Genomic DNA, 13,860 nt, shown 5'->3' with positions numbered 1-13,860 from the left:
GGGGGTCCCTATTAGTCAGAAATGACTCAATGGCAGTGAGTTTGGGTTTTTGGTTTATTGTTTTTTTTGTTTATCAGTTCTTTAATTTGCAGTTATTTGGACAGGAAAGAAGAAGGAAGAGAGTCAAAGGGAACAATGAGAATAATATTTTATGGCCTCCATTTGGTTCCCTAAATCGAAGCCACCTATAAATGGCAACAGTCCAGGGGACAGTCTCCTCCTCACTTTGCCTGAAAAGCCAGAATTGGGAATTGATGTCTTCAGGAAGCCAGTGGTGGGCTAGGAGGTTTTGGACCTTCTCTTTCCAAAACCTCACCCCTGCTGAGATTAGCACTATTTTCTGAGACCTCAACAAGTCCCCCAGAAGTTTTCTTTATCTCCTTTCAGTTTACAAGTCCACTTTGAGGCCACAGTGCTGTGGTCTCTACAGGTAAACTGTTCATAGATTTCCAGAGGACCACAGATCCAAGTTATGTATAAGTGGGAGTTAGGCAGCTAAGAAGAGACGAAAGCACCTACTCACTTCTGACCTGTTTCCTTTCCCTTCAACAATGGGAAGTTTATCAGGGATCAGGTGTCAGACGGGGACTCAAAAATATCAAGCAGATTAAATGCTTTCATGATAGCAGAAATCACCTGAAAATGCCCAAATTTGTTTTGTGGTTATCTTAAATTTAGAAAGGAATTCAAACAGTTAGTGCACTCGACAGCTAACTGAAAGGTTGAAGGCTCAAGTCCTCACAGGGGGGCCTTGGAAGAAAGGCCCGGTGATCTTCTGAAAAGCCAGCCATAGAAAACCCTGTAGAGCACAGTTCTACTCTTGACAGAAATGGGGTTGCCATGAGTTAAAATCAACTCAACAGCAACTGATTTTGTTTTTCAAAACTTAGAAATGTTTAAGGGAACCCCTTGCTTAGAAAAAAAAACAAAAAAACACCTCTGTGTGTGTGTGTTGTATATATCTATATACATATATATGTGTGTGTGTACATATACACACACACACACACATATATATTGTGGATATGTATACACACACACATAAATTCCTACTGGCCTAGGAAATATCTGAGGTATACTCAAGACTGAGGAAGGCCAATGTGAAAATAATATCCACTGAGAGATGGGGAAGTAGTGGTTGGTGTGGAGGAGAGAGACAATGTTGATAATAGCAGAAATAAGACTGATAAGGGCTCTAGGGGTGGGGTGGGGGCGGGCTGCTGATGACACTTTTCCTGTCTCCTTTGGGGTAGGCCTCAACAACTCACCTAGAAAATCACTTGATGCTGACCAAGTCACAAGACCACATTGAGGAAGGGTAAAACAAAACAAAACAAAAAAACCCACTGCCGTTGAGTCAATTATGACTCATAGCAACACCTATTGGGTTTCCAAGGCTGTAAATCTGTATAGAAGTAGATTGCCTCATCTTTCTTCCACAGAATGGCTGGTGGGTTTGTACTACCAACCTTCTGGTTAGCAACCAAATAAATGCTTTACCCATTAGAGAAGTAAAATCAAAACATTTAGTTTGATGTCAGTGAAAATTACCAATCACCCAAACCAAAGTTTCACATAACTGATTGACCTATGTGTGTATCACATAGCATTTCTATAAAACTATATTTTTCTTTTCTGGAAAAAAAAATAGAAGGATGTGCATGTAAGGGAGAAGCAGGTAGAGTAAGTGTGTGATTGTGTGTAAGAATATGACAGTGTGAGGGAGCGTGACTGTGTGTGTGAGGGAGAAAGAGAAAGAGTGAGATCATAAATAAAAATACCATTTTTTTCACTCTTGAGGAAACTATTGGTGAGAGAGATTGAGCAGATGTGGGCAAAATAATTTTATTTTCTAATTATTTAATATCTTCCACTAAATTGAGGCACACTGGTATCCTTGAGATGCTTGGTTTATTTTAGTACTATGTCTTCATTATTTTTTGAGCACCCAGTGAATTCTCTGTATGTATTCAAATATCTCTGTGTCTTGAACCAAACAAGGGTCTTGTTTATTTCTCTAGTCTGAGGCCACTGTGGCAGGGTGCTTTTCTTGAATGAGAGCCTCAGCAGGCATACCACTGCCCTGTTGTGGAATCCTGATAGACAGAAACTATTAGGCATTTTTTTTTTTGGGAAAACCTTTCCTAGACTTTAAATTGAATGTTTAAAGGGACAGGGTTTTATCAACAGCAGCAAGCTGTAATAAGGTCAGGTTTTCTGGTCCCAGTTGCAAATGGCTATTTCCCTCTTTATATATTACATATGTATATGTACACATATGTATGTATATATATATATATATACATATGTATAAATACACACATGCATATATAATTTCACTTTGGGAAAAATATAAAAATACATAACACAAAGTTTGCCATTGTAATGCTTTTTAAATGTACACTGACATTAATTACACTCACCATGTTGTATAACCATCACCACTACTATCCATTGACAAATGTTTTTTATCACTCCAAAGAGAAACCTGATACTCCTGAAGCAATCACTCCCATTCCTCCCTCTCCCTAGCTACTGGTAACTACTAATAAATTTTTGGCTCTATGTTTTTGCCTAGTCTAGATATTTCATGGGGAAGACTCTCAATGGGATGGATTGACACAGTGGCTGCAACAATGGGCTGTAGCACAACAAGGATTGTGAGGATGGTGCAGGACCAGGCAGTGTTTCGTTCTGTTGTACATAGGGTTGCACTGAGTTGGAATCAGCTTGATGGCACCTAACAACAATAGATACTTCCTATACATGGGATAATACACTAGTCTTTTTGTACCTGACTTAATTTTACTCAGCATAATGTTTTCAAGGTTCACACATTAAGACTTCATTTCTCTTTATGGTTGGGTACTATTCCATTGTCCGGACATACCAATTTTGTTTATCCATTTATCTGTTGATGGACACTTTGGTTGTTTCCACCTTTGTGGCTACTATGCCTTGAACACTGGTGTACAGGTATCTCCTGTTTTTCAAAAGTTTGCTTTATGTTAGTTTGCTTTATGAAAGACCTCAATCAACACCTGTTTTCATTAACTGAAAGAAATCTGAAGAGGATTTTTTGGTTTTACAATAAAAGGGTGAAAAGTGAAACCAGTGTTTGTTTTGCATCAAATCCTTAGAGGTGGCACACACCCTGTGCAGCAAGAATGGTTTCACCAAGCTCCTTCCCTGAGAATTACACTATACATAATAATATTTCTACTCTATATGAGCTGTCTTATTTATATATCATTCCTGCTTTTACTACATGTTAGTACTATTTCAGGTTTTATGGGTTATTTAGTATGATTTGGTGGGTTACTTTTTGGGTCTTTTTTGGGGGGAGGGTTATTTTTTCTCACAGTAATTAATGGTAATTGCTTCTTTGCTTTACGCCATTTCAGCTTACGAAAGTTTTCACAGGAAATTTTTGGTTAGTGGGGAAAACCTGTCCCAGTAATTAATATATTTTAGCCATCAATTCTTAAGTTTTATGCCAATTTTGGTTAAAGTTGGCCCTAATGCTCCTCAAAATCATTTAATAATAAGTTCTAATTTTTAAGTTTCTGTCTGACTTTAAAACTTATAAACAGAAGGTTCCAGTTGCAGTCAGTGAGCTTCTGATAAGCAAAGAGAATTAGAGTTTGCCTTGTTTGGGCTTTTTTTTTTTTTTTTGGAATGGGTTTAAGGAGCTCTGGTGGCATTGTGGATAAGGCATTTGGCTGCTCACCAGAAGGTCAGCAGTTCAAACCCACCAGCTGCTCTGCAGAAGGAAGAAGGGGCCCCCTTGTGATACACTGGTTAAATGCTCAGCTGCTAACCAAAAGCTTGGTGGTTTGAACCCACCAACCACTCCATGGGGAGAAAGAGGTGTAAAGATCACAGCCTTAGAAACCCTATGGGGTAGTTCTAGTCTGTCCTAGAGGGTGGCTATGAGTCAGAATACTTGACGGCAGTGGGTTTTGTTTTGTTTTGTTGGTGGGGATGCTGCTTTGGTATTCTAACAGGTAAGGATGTAGCCTTCACAGTTAAAGAAGTTCTCAATTATTTCTACACAGACAGAATTCTATCTGTGACCTACAATTACATGATAACTTAAAGCTACCACAAAGTATCACTGATTGGCGTGGGTTTAGTCACTTACGTTTCAAAATGTTCCTCTGCTCCAATTCCTCTGCAGTCGGCCTCTGGCTCAGCCGCCTACGGAAAAAATCCAGGAAAAGTTTTTGGACCATATCATATCCTCCTTGGGTCATTAATTTCCCCAGCTCTTGTAGACACATGAGACAGAGCCAACGGCTGGAGCTCTTGTTCCATTCTGTGCTCTGAAAGACTGACTCTCACCAGCAACGCCTCCTCAGAGTTCCTTAATTTCAACCCCAGGAAAGGCACAAGGCCTCACGTCACACACCAAGCTGACCCTCCTTCTTCCTCCCTTCACCCGCTCCTCCCTTCTCCTCCCCCTCCCAAGCCCTCCAGGCATGAAGACTGAAACTTAGTCTGGACCCTTCACAGGAATGCTTTCTTTCTTTGTGGCCTTCTCATTTGGGCCCAGGACCTCTGCTTTCCCCCTCCTCCCTCAAGGTTAGAGCTTGCTTCATGCTCTAGTTTGCCCAAACCCAGTTAGCACATAAAGAGGCCCATCCCTGGCGAGATGAGAGAGTACGACAATGCAAAGAACAATAGTTGCTCTACTTGTTTCCATCTATCACCACTGCAGCCTTATTACACCATGGAATGACAAATGAACAAGAACAGAAATGACACTCCTGTTGCCGGACACATAATTTAGCCACAGCAAAGGAAACATCATAGCAAGAGTATGAACTTGCTATGATGCAATGGGTTGGGGAGCAGACAGTAGGCAGGCTCTGAGCCACAGAAGTAGAGCTTGTGAATGGTGCCAAAGGGGAGAATGACAACCTTGTGAGCCCATATAAAATTCCAGGAATGAGCAACACAAACACAATGGGCATTAGCAATAACAGAGACATGTATACTTTTTTTTTTGAAGGACTTGGTAATTATTTAAGAGTCCCTAACTAGTGTTAACTGGTTAAGCACTTGACTACTAACTGAAAGGTGGTATGAATCCACCCAGAGGCACCTTGGAAGAAAGGCCTAGTAATCTGCTTCTGAAAGGTCATAGCCTTGAAAAAAAACCTATAAAGCAGTTTTACTCTGCATACATGGGATCACCATGAGTCATGACAGACTTGACGGCAACTGGTTCCGTTTGGTTTTGGCTGAGGCATATCTACTGAAAGTGATGCCTATGGCAAACACTCAAATTGGGTGCCTGTCCAAACATCTGACACCTATCTTTTAGATAACTTTACATAATATCAGCTTAAAATTCAAGTTGGTTAATATTTTACTTAACACATTATGTATGGCAGGCACTACATGAAAATGACAACTGCACCTTCCTTGCTTCCATCGATGAAAATTGGTCTATGATATGCTCACAGTGATTTTTTCCAGTTTCTTCTCTTTGTACACTCAGCAGATCAAGATCACACAGTCTGTCTTGACCCAGAAGACCCACTGCCATTGAGTCCATTTGGATTCACAGCAACCCCCATTGGCTTTCCAAGGCAGTAAATATTTATGGAAGTAGATGGTCCTGTCTTCCTTCCACAGAGTGGCTGGTGGGTTTGAACTGCCAACCTGCTGGTTAGCAGTCAAGTACCTTAGGCACTGCACCACCAGAGTTCCTTGTCGACCCCTGGAGGCTCTCAAATACAAAAGTATTTGTTTTAACTTGCTGAATGATCTCTCACAGCTGGCAATGGAAACTGCAATGGTTAACAGAAACTGCTCAGTGGGTCCTGTCATACCTTAAATATGCCTCTGGGTTTTGGTAATTATTTAGTAACCATGCAATTTCCAGCATTCTGCTTCACCCATTGGGATAAGATATGCTTACAATGAGAAAATTCTGGAAGGAATTTTAGGTTTCTCAGAGTCCTCTGCTGGGGTGTTAATAATTTAAAGGAGTGACCTCATAGTACAAGTTGTAGAATCTTTCCAAATGTCAGCAACTATTGTCTGGTGGCACAGTGGTAAGGCATTTGGCTGCTAACCAGAAGACCAGCAGTTCAAACCCAACAGCAACTCCATGGAAGGAAGTTGTGGCAATCTACCTCCATAAAGATTTATAGCCTCAGAAACTCAATAGGGTTTTCTATGAGTTGGAATCAACTGGATGCCAGTGGGTTTTTTTTTTATTTTTTGTATTGTCTATTGTTGGCAAGATGTCTACATTATGGAATTTGAAGAGAACCTAAAGCAAGAATATAAAGTCCATGGAGTCACCAACTGCACATATTTCAGATTCAATGTGTACTATCATTTGTATTACTCTTTATTACCCTTGGCAAGCAAACAATTGATACTATGATATCCAGGGGTGGATACTCAAAAAGCAAGTGAAAAACATGTAAAACTGTTCACTACAGATTAGTAACTAAGCACAAGAGAGTCCATGCTTACCTTACTTACTAGGTAATCTGACCCTGAACCTCATTGTCATCACCATTCCTGCTGAAGATAGCAAAGGGGCTCTGATACTGGAGAAAAGATTTTTGGTCAGACACTGGTCTGCAAAATCCATGTTGTTAGGTGCTGTCTAGTTGGTTCTGTCTCATAGTGACCCTATGTCCAACAGAATGAAATACTGCCCAGTCCTGTGCCATCCTCACAATCATTGCCATGCTTGAGCCCACTGTTGTTGCCACTGTGTCAGTCCATTTTGTTGAGGGTCTTCTTCTCTTTTGCTGACTCTCTACTTTACCAAGCATGATGTCCTTCTCCAGGGACTAGATCCTTCTGATAACATGTCCAAAGTAGGTGAGATGTAGTCTCTCCATTCTCGCTCCTAAGGAGCATTCTAGAAGTTGGAATTTGTATTCCAAAGTGCTTTTAAGTTTATAAAAACATTTTCCCATTTATTATTCATTTTCTCCTCAAAGTATCCCATTAAAGTATGATTTATCCCCACTGTCAAGGGCCACCTGTGTATTTGGAAAGTCACAATGTTGGTAGGTCTCAATTTGGATACAGTGGTCTCTCAGTCCTTTCTAAAATGAGACTCTCACACTGCGGGAGGAAAACGAGATTATCTGACTGAGCAAGTAGGTGTCACAGGTCTGGAATGCAGCCTACTGACTCCACTTAGACTGACTTAGAGGATCGTTTCTCTTTTCCAAGAATACTTATTTCTTTTACGAGAATGCACAGCCATCTTTATGGTATGTTTTTTGGTAACACCTAGGCTCTGGTAGTGTAGTGCCTAAGGCACTTGACTGCTAACCAGAAGGCTGGTGGTTCAAACCCACCAGCCACTCCTCAGAAGGAAGATGGGGCAATCTACTTCCGTAGTAATACTGCCTCGGAAACCCAAGGAGGGGTCACTATGAGTCAGGTCTGACTCGATGACACATAACAACAACAACAACAGGCTTTAAACAAAGATAGAATTTTTGGGGCAGTGGTTAAGACATTCAATTGCAAATAGAAAGTTGGCAGTTTGAACCCACCACCCACTTCACAGGAGAAAGATGAGGCACAGTCTTTTTCTGTAAAGATTTACAGCCTTGGAAACTCTATGGGGCAGTTCTACTCTGTCCTACAGGGCTGCTATGAATTGGAATCAACTCGATGGCAGTGGATTTGGTTTGGTTTTATATTAGGTCCCTGGTGGAGTAAAAGGTTTATACTTGTCTGTAAACCTAAAGGTTGGCAGTTCAAACTTACCCAGTGACACCATGGAAGAAAGGCCTAGTGATCTATTTCCATAAAGATTATAGCCAAGAAAACCTCTGAAGCAGTTCTACTCTGTAACACATGGGGTTGCCACAAGTCAGAATCAACTTGTTTTTTCAGATTATGTTTTGAACAAGCCCTGTAGATTCAAAGGCGCTCTGGTGGTATACTGGTTAAGACATTCGAGTGCTAACCTAAAGGTTGGTGGTTTGAACCCACTTGCTGCGCCATAGAAGAAAGATGAAGCAGTCTCTTTCCGTAAAGATTTGCAGCCTTGGAAATCCAATGAGGGTTGCTATGAGGTAAAAATGACTCAATGGCAGTGAGTTTGGTTTTGGTTTCTTATAGAGTCAAGATAGCACTTGTACCTAATAAGTTGGGCCAAGGTTTTGGAATATTATGAGAGAGGTTCTCTCATTAACCGTGCTTAGCAGCCCAGACTTTGCCTGGTTCTGTGCTGGCCTTTTTGTTGTTTTTCCCTGTGGGTCATACATGCTGGGAACAAAACTGTGAGTAACTGAAATATACTTTCACCCAACACACAGTAAAAGAAAAAGAAAAGCAGTATGCACAGAGAAAATCCTGTTGTTAATGAGGCATCCTTACAGTCAAACACACATGACTCAAATGAAGCCTCTTTTTGATATTTCATTCCTCTTAAAAGGGCTTGAGAACATCAAGGCTAATCATAGCTCTAAAATGTAGCTAAAGCCCATCTAGAAATCATAGCACAACTAACATGCCACAATTAGTTGTTTTGATTTTGGAAATGAGATTTAGCAGGAAAATAGAATTGTGGCATTGTAGTGACAAAGTGCTAAACAGCTTGGGAGCTGGGGGATATGCGTCCAAGTCCTGGCTCTGCTCTGAACCTATTTTCCTTAGACAAGGTATTGAATCTCACTGAGCTTGTGTTATTCTCTCTGTAAATAATAATTTAGTAAGTTAATGCTGATTTAATGGCTATAATGTGCCAAAACCAAAACCAAAATCACTGCCATCAAGTCAATTTTGACTCACAGCAACCCCCATTGGGTTTCCCAGGTGGTAAATCTTTAAGGAAGTACACTGTCCCATCTTCCTTCAATGGAGCAGCAGTTCAATGTCTTATCAGTCAAATGGCTTAGTCACCATGCCACCAGAGCTCCTTCTATAAAATATAGGCATGGTTATAAGCATCACACGGAAGTTAATTCATTTAATCTTCATAGCAGCCTTTGGAAGTAGTACTATCATCATTTCCATTGTACAGATGAGTGAACTGAGGCACAGAAGGTTGCAGAACTTGCCCGTGGTTGCACAGCTAACAAGCAACAGAGTTAGGACCAACATGTAGAGCCAATATATCTCTACAGCCTGAATACTTTTAAGCATTGCATTACTTTACTATTGCTGCTATAATATTATTACAAATTTCCAAAAACCAAACTGACTGACATCGAGTTGAATCCCCCTCACAGTGACTTCTCCTTCAGTTTCTGAGATGGTATCTGTATGCAATTAGATTGCCCAGTCTTCCTTCCAAGGAGTGGCTGGTAGGTTTGAACTGCCAGCCTTCTGGTTAGCAGTCAAATGCCTTAGGCACTATGCCAAATTTAGAGGCTTAAAAACAATACAGATTTATCAGTCTTGGATTACTCAGTGGGCAAGGTAAACATAAGCTTATCTGTGCTTATTAATCTGTAGTTAACAATTTCACATTTTTTAAAAAACCACATCAAAGGTTCTGCTTCTAGGTATGCTGGCATCTGTCTCTCCCCCCAATCCTATAACATCTTCCTGCAGAATCAAAGCATCTTTTCAAATTTATAGTCCCTGACTAGGACAGAGTATCTAGTAAGCAAGGTAACCATAGGCTTACTTACTAAACTGTAGTGAACAGTTTTACAGATTCAACTGTAAATTTCAAACATGTGATCATGTTTTACAGGTCTGTAAAGTTCACAGAATAACATATATCAGGAGGGGCCCATCCCTGGAGAAGGATATCATACTTGGTAAAGTAGAAGGTCAGTGAAAAAAGAAGACCCAAAACGAAATGGTTTGACAAAATGGATGCAACAATGGGTTTAAACATAGCAATGATTGTGAGGATGGCATGGGACTGGGCAGTCTTTTGTTCTGTTTGTTGTATACAGGGTTGTTATGGGTTGAAACTGATTCAATGGCACCTAATTACAGCTACATTACATATTCACAGGGGATTAGGGCATGTGGGCATCTTTGTAAGGCCAGTATTTTGTCTACCACAACCACTAAACCATACTAGTCAGGAGTTGCAGAATGATATTTGGTATGCTAAGCATCACTCCAATTTTCTTTGGCATGTCCAGAGGTTACAACTTGAACCTGAATGCCTTTAGATGTGTGCTCCAGTTAGTCCAATCCCCAACACTCACTAACTACACGTGAGTGTGCTTAATCTGTCTTGCTTTCTCCTTTTCAGTCCTTCCTGGCCCCTGCAGACCTCTGAGTTTGAGACCCCTGCATGAGATCAAGTTCTAAGCATCCTAACTTTTGTTTTTCTTCTTTTATCCACCAATCCATCCAACATTGGCTAAAGGCCCCATTGAGGGCCAGGCACTAAAAGATCATTTTCCTATGGCACTCACAGCTGAGAGATGTGCAATAGTGATTGAAATATGCATGTAAAACTGGATAAACAATTTTCAAGGAACTAGACTGCAATAAACTAGCCTCAAAATGAAGGCAAGTTGAACCTGATTTAGACTTCCATTGGCAATTTAGAAGGCCCTCTGGTGCAGTGGTTAAGTGTTTGGCTGTTAATCAGAAGGTCAGCAGTTTAAACTCACCAGCTTTTTCCACAGGAGAAAGATGTGATAGTCTGCTTCTGTAAAGACTGCAAAATTGGAAACCCTATGGTGGCAGTTCTACCCTGTCCTACAGGGTTACTATGAGTTGGAATCTACTCAGCAACAATGGGTTTGGCTTGTTTGTGCAGATTCTTGCTAGGCCCCTGGGTGGCACAAATAGTTTGTGCTCAACTACTAAAGGTGATCAGTTCAAACTCACCCAGTGGAGCTTTGGAGAAAGAACCCGCTAAGAACATTCTGTAGCACACAGTTCTACTCTGACACACAGGGGGTTGCCAATGAGTCAAAACTGACTGGTTGGTGATGAGTTGTTTTTTTTTTTTTTTAATGGGAGGTGTTCTGATTCTTGCAGCATCACAGTTTGGCCATCAAGAGGACCAGGCAAAAATAGTTCAGAAGATATGTGGAAATGGGGCTGGGCTCTAGGCAAAATTGTGAAAGAGATAAGTTTTCCTTGGGGTTCTCTCTTGACTCTACCTCTCAAGTACTCCTTTGTCTTACTTTCCCTCTCAAGTAACTGCAATTATTATCACTCTTGTTCTAGCTCATTCATGTCAAGATTTGTTCCTAAAAATGGATGCTGTCTAGTAGCAAAGTTCAACAAGACAGAAAATAACAAATGATGGTGAGGATACAGAGAGATTGGGACTCTCATACACTACTGGTGGGACAATGATACAACCACTGTGGAAAGCAGTATGGTGATTCCATAAAAAGTTGGAATTAGAAATACCATTTGACCCAGCCATTCCATTACTAGGTATATATCCTAAAGAAGTGAGAGCCAAGACAAGAACAGATATATGTATACCCATGTTCATTGCAGCACTATTTATAATAGCAAAAAGATGGAAACAACCTAAGTGTCCATCAGCTGAAGAATGGATAACCAAACTACAGTACATACATACAATGGAATACTGTGCAACCCTAAATAATAATGTACAACCTGCAAAACACTGTATAACATGCATGAACTTGGAGGACATTATGTTGAGTGAAATAAGTCAATCACAGAAGGACAAATATTGTATTAGTCCATTATTGTAAAAGTCAAGGAAAGGTTTATATATAGAAGGACATTTTCTTTGTTGGTTACCAGGGATGGGAGGGGAGGAGGGAACACTGTTAGATAGGTAGAGACAAATATTGATTTGGGAGAAGAGAAGGGCAATGTACCAAATGTGAGTGATCAACATGGTGGCAATGAGGAAGAGGAAGACATAGAGAGGTACATGGGAGATACAGACAATAAAGATGAACCCTTTTGCACATACAGTACTGCACTGTCAATGAAGGCAAACGTAGCTATACAAGTGGATAGATGGGTGGACAGGCTGAACTATTAGGTATGTCTATGTAGGGGAGAATATGCCCAAGGCCATGTATAGGGTTGGCAGACAATGTTTCTACAAGTGTATTTTTACGTTCTGTAATAATTTTCAAATATATAGTAGAGCTGACAAGGGACAAGGTTGTAGTCACTTCTTGGTCACAGCCAGCTACCCAGAGGGAGTGAGTAGTTGGACCTGTGGGCTTGGGACCATAGTCACAGGGGACATCAAGCTCAATTGGCATACTACACAAAAACACTGTTCTACCTCCTACTTTGGCGAGTAGTGACTGGGATTTTAAAAGCTTGCAAGTGGCCATCTCAGTGCAATAATGGGTCTCTCCTCTTCCAGAGCAACGAAGAATGAAGAAAACCAAAGACACATGGAAATAATTAGTCCAAGGGACTGGTACACCATGTGATCCTCAGCCTATATGACTATGAGACCAGAGGAACTAGATGGTGCCTGGCTACCACTGTCAACCACTTGGAGGGGTATCTTGTAGGAGATCCTGGATAGAGTGGGAGAACAATGTGGAACAAAACTCAAAATCATTTGGGGTGGTGGTGGAAGGGACCAGGTTTGCTGGTCTGATATAGCCTGGTGGGACCCCTGAGACTATGGCCCCTAGCTGCCCTTCAGGTCTGGAATTGAACCTACTACTGTGGCTTCCAGCCAAACCAAAGACAGGAATATGAGCTGAACATTTATATAGGTAGATACACACCTTGGAGAGAACAATAATGGGAGAATAGAAGGGCTATGTATGCACAGGGAGACATCTTGGGGGCAGGAGTGTATGGAGGGAAGGACACAGGGAAGAGGTAACTATGGCAAGGAAATGAGAGGGGAGCTGTTGTGGTAAATTGTAGTCAATGTCATGAGACAAAGTGTATGTGAGCTGCTGTATGGAAAGTGAATTTGCTCTGTAAACTTTCACCCAAATCACATTTTTTTTAAAAAAGGATGCTGTATCAATAATGGTGACACAACATGAAAAATGTCCCTGAGTGTCCCTGAGCTGTAAATGTGGAAGTTGTTATGTTGGCTCATGTCTTGTTGTGTGTGTTTTCAACACAATAAAAGCAAAAAGCAAAAAAAAAAAAAAAAGATGCTATACTCAATCACATTAAAATGTAAAATAATTCATTTACTTAGCACATTATTTGAGTGTCATTTCTCTGACAGTTTCTGTGCTAGGCACCAGCATACAATGATGAGCCAAAAAAGATCAAGTTCCAGTCCTTCTGGAATTTAAAGAGCACGTGGCTCTTGTAGGCTGTATTCAGGATTTTTCAAGGATCAATGTAAAGTCACTGAAGAGTGTATTAGTTTTAGGGTGGGTGAGGGGAATAGCGAACAACAGTATCAGATTTACAATAAAAAGAAATCACATTGATTGTTGTATGGAGAATGGATTAGGGCAAGAAGAGAGGCAACTTGAGTCGAACACTTAAAAAACTACAGCATACTTGATTGAACTTGATTGATGGTAGCTTGGACTACTGGTGGCACATGTGAAAATTCTTAGGAAGTCAAATTGACAGACCATGGTGACATCATATGTGGGCAGTGGGAAGAGGATGATATATAGGATGTCTCCTAGGTTTCATGGGGCAGTGATGGTTCAGTGGTAGAATTCCTGACTTTCATGCAGGGGACTCAGGTTCAATTCTGGCCCAATGCACTTCATGTACAGCCAACACTTGTCTGTGCATGGAGGCTTGCATGTTGCTATGATGCTGAACAGGTTTCAGTGGAGCCTCCAGACTAAGACAGACTAGGAAGAAAGGCCTGGCAAACTACTTCAGAGAATCAGCCAGTGAAAACCCTATGGGAGGCGGGGCAAGATGGCGGACTAGGCAGAAGGATTGCACAGACCCTCTTCAACAAAGAAAAGGGAAACCAATTAACACAGACACAGA

The 13,860-nt window shown here is 40.9% G+C and overlaps 1 protein-coding gene across 1 annotated transcript in view; it reads right to left on the bottom strand.

Moving 5' to 3' along the window:
• Nucleotides 1–13,860, bottom strand: part of PHACTR1 (phosphatase and actin regulator 1) — an 882,368-nt gene that overhangs the window by 16,281 nt on the left and 852,227 nt on the right. Inside the window, exon 10 of the mRNA XM_042782390.1 lies at nt 4,145–4,200. Within this exon, the coding sequence (XP_042638324.1) occupies nt 4,145–4,200 (56 nt within the window). The remainder of the gene's footprint in view (nt 1–4,144; nt 4,201–13,860) is intronic.

The sequence above is a fragment of the Orycteropus afer genome, unplaced genomic scaffold, assembly GCF_000298275.1.
Source record: "Orycteropus afer afer isolate SDZICR_OR568_19922 unplaced genomic scaffold, OryAfe1.0 scaffold00012, whole genome shotgun sequence".
NCBI classification, from domain to species: Eukaryota; Metazoa; Chordata; class Mammalia; order Tubulidentata; family Orycteropodidae; genus Orycteropus; species Orycteropus afer.
Note: the sequence above shows the minus strand (reverse complement) of the source record. Positions and strands in the feature narration are given on the sequence as shown.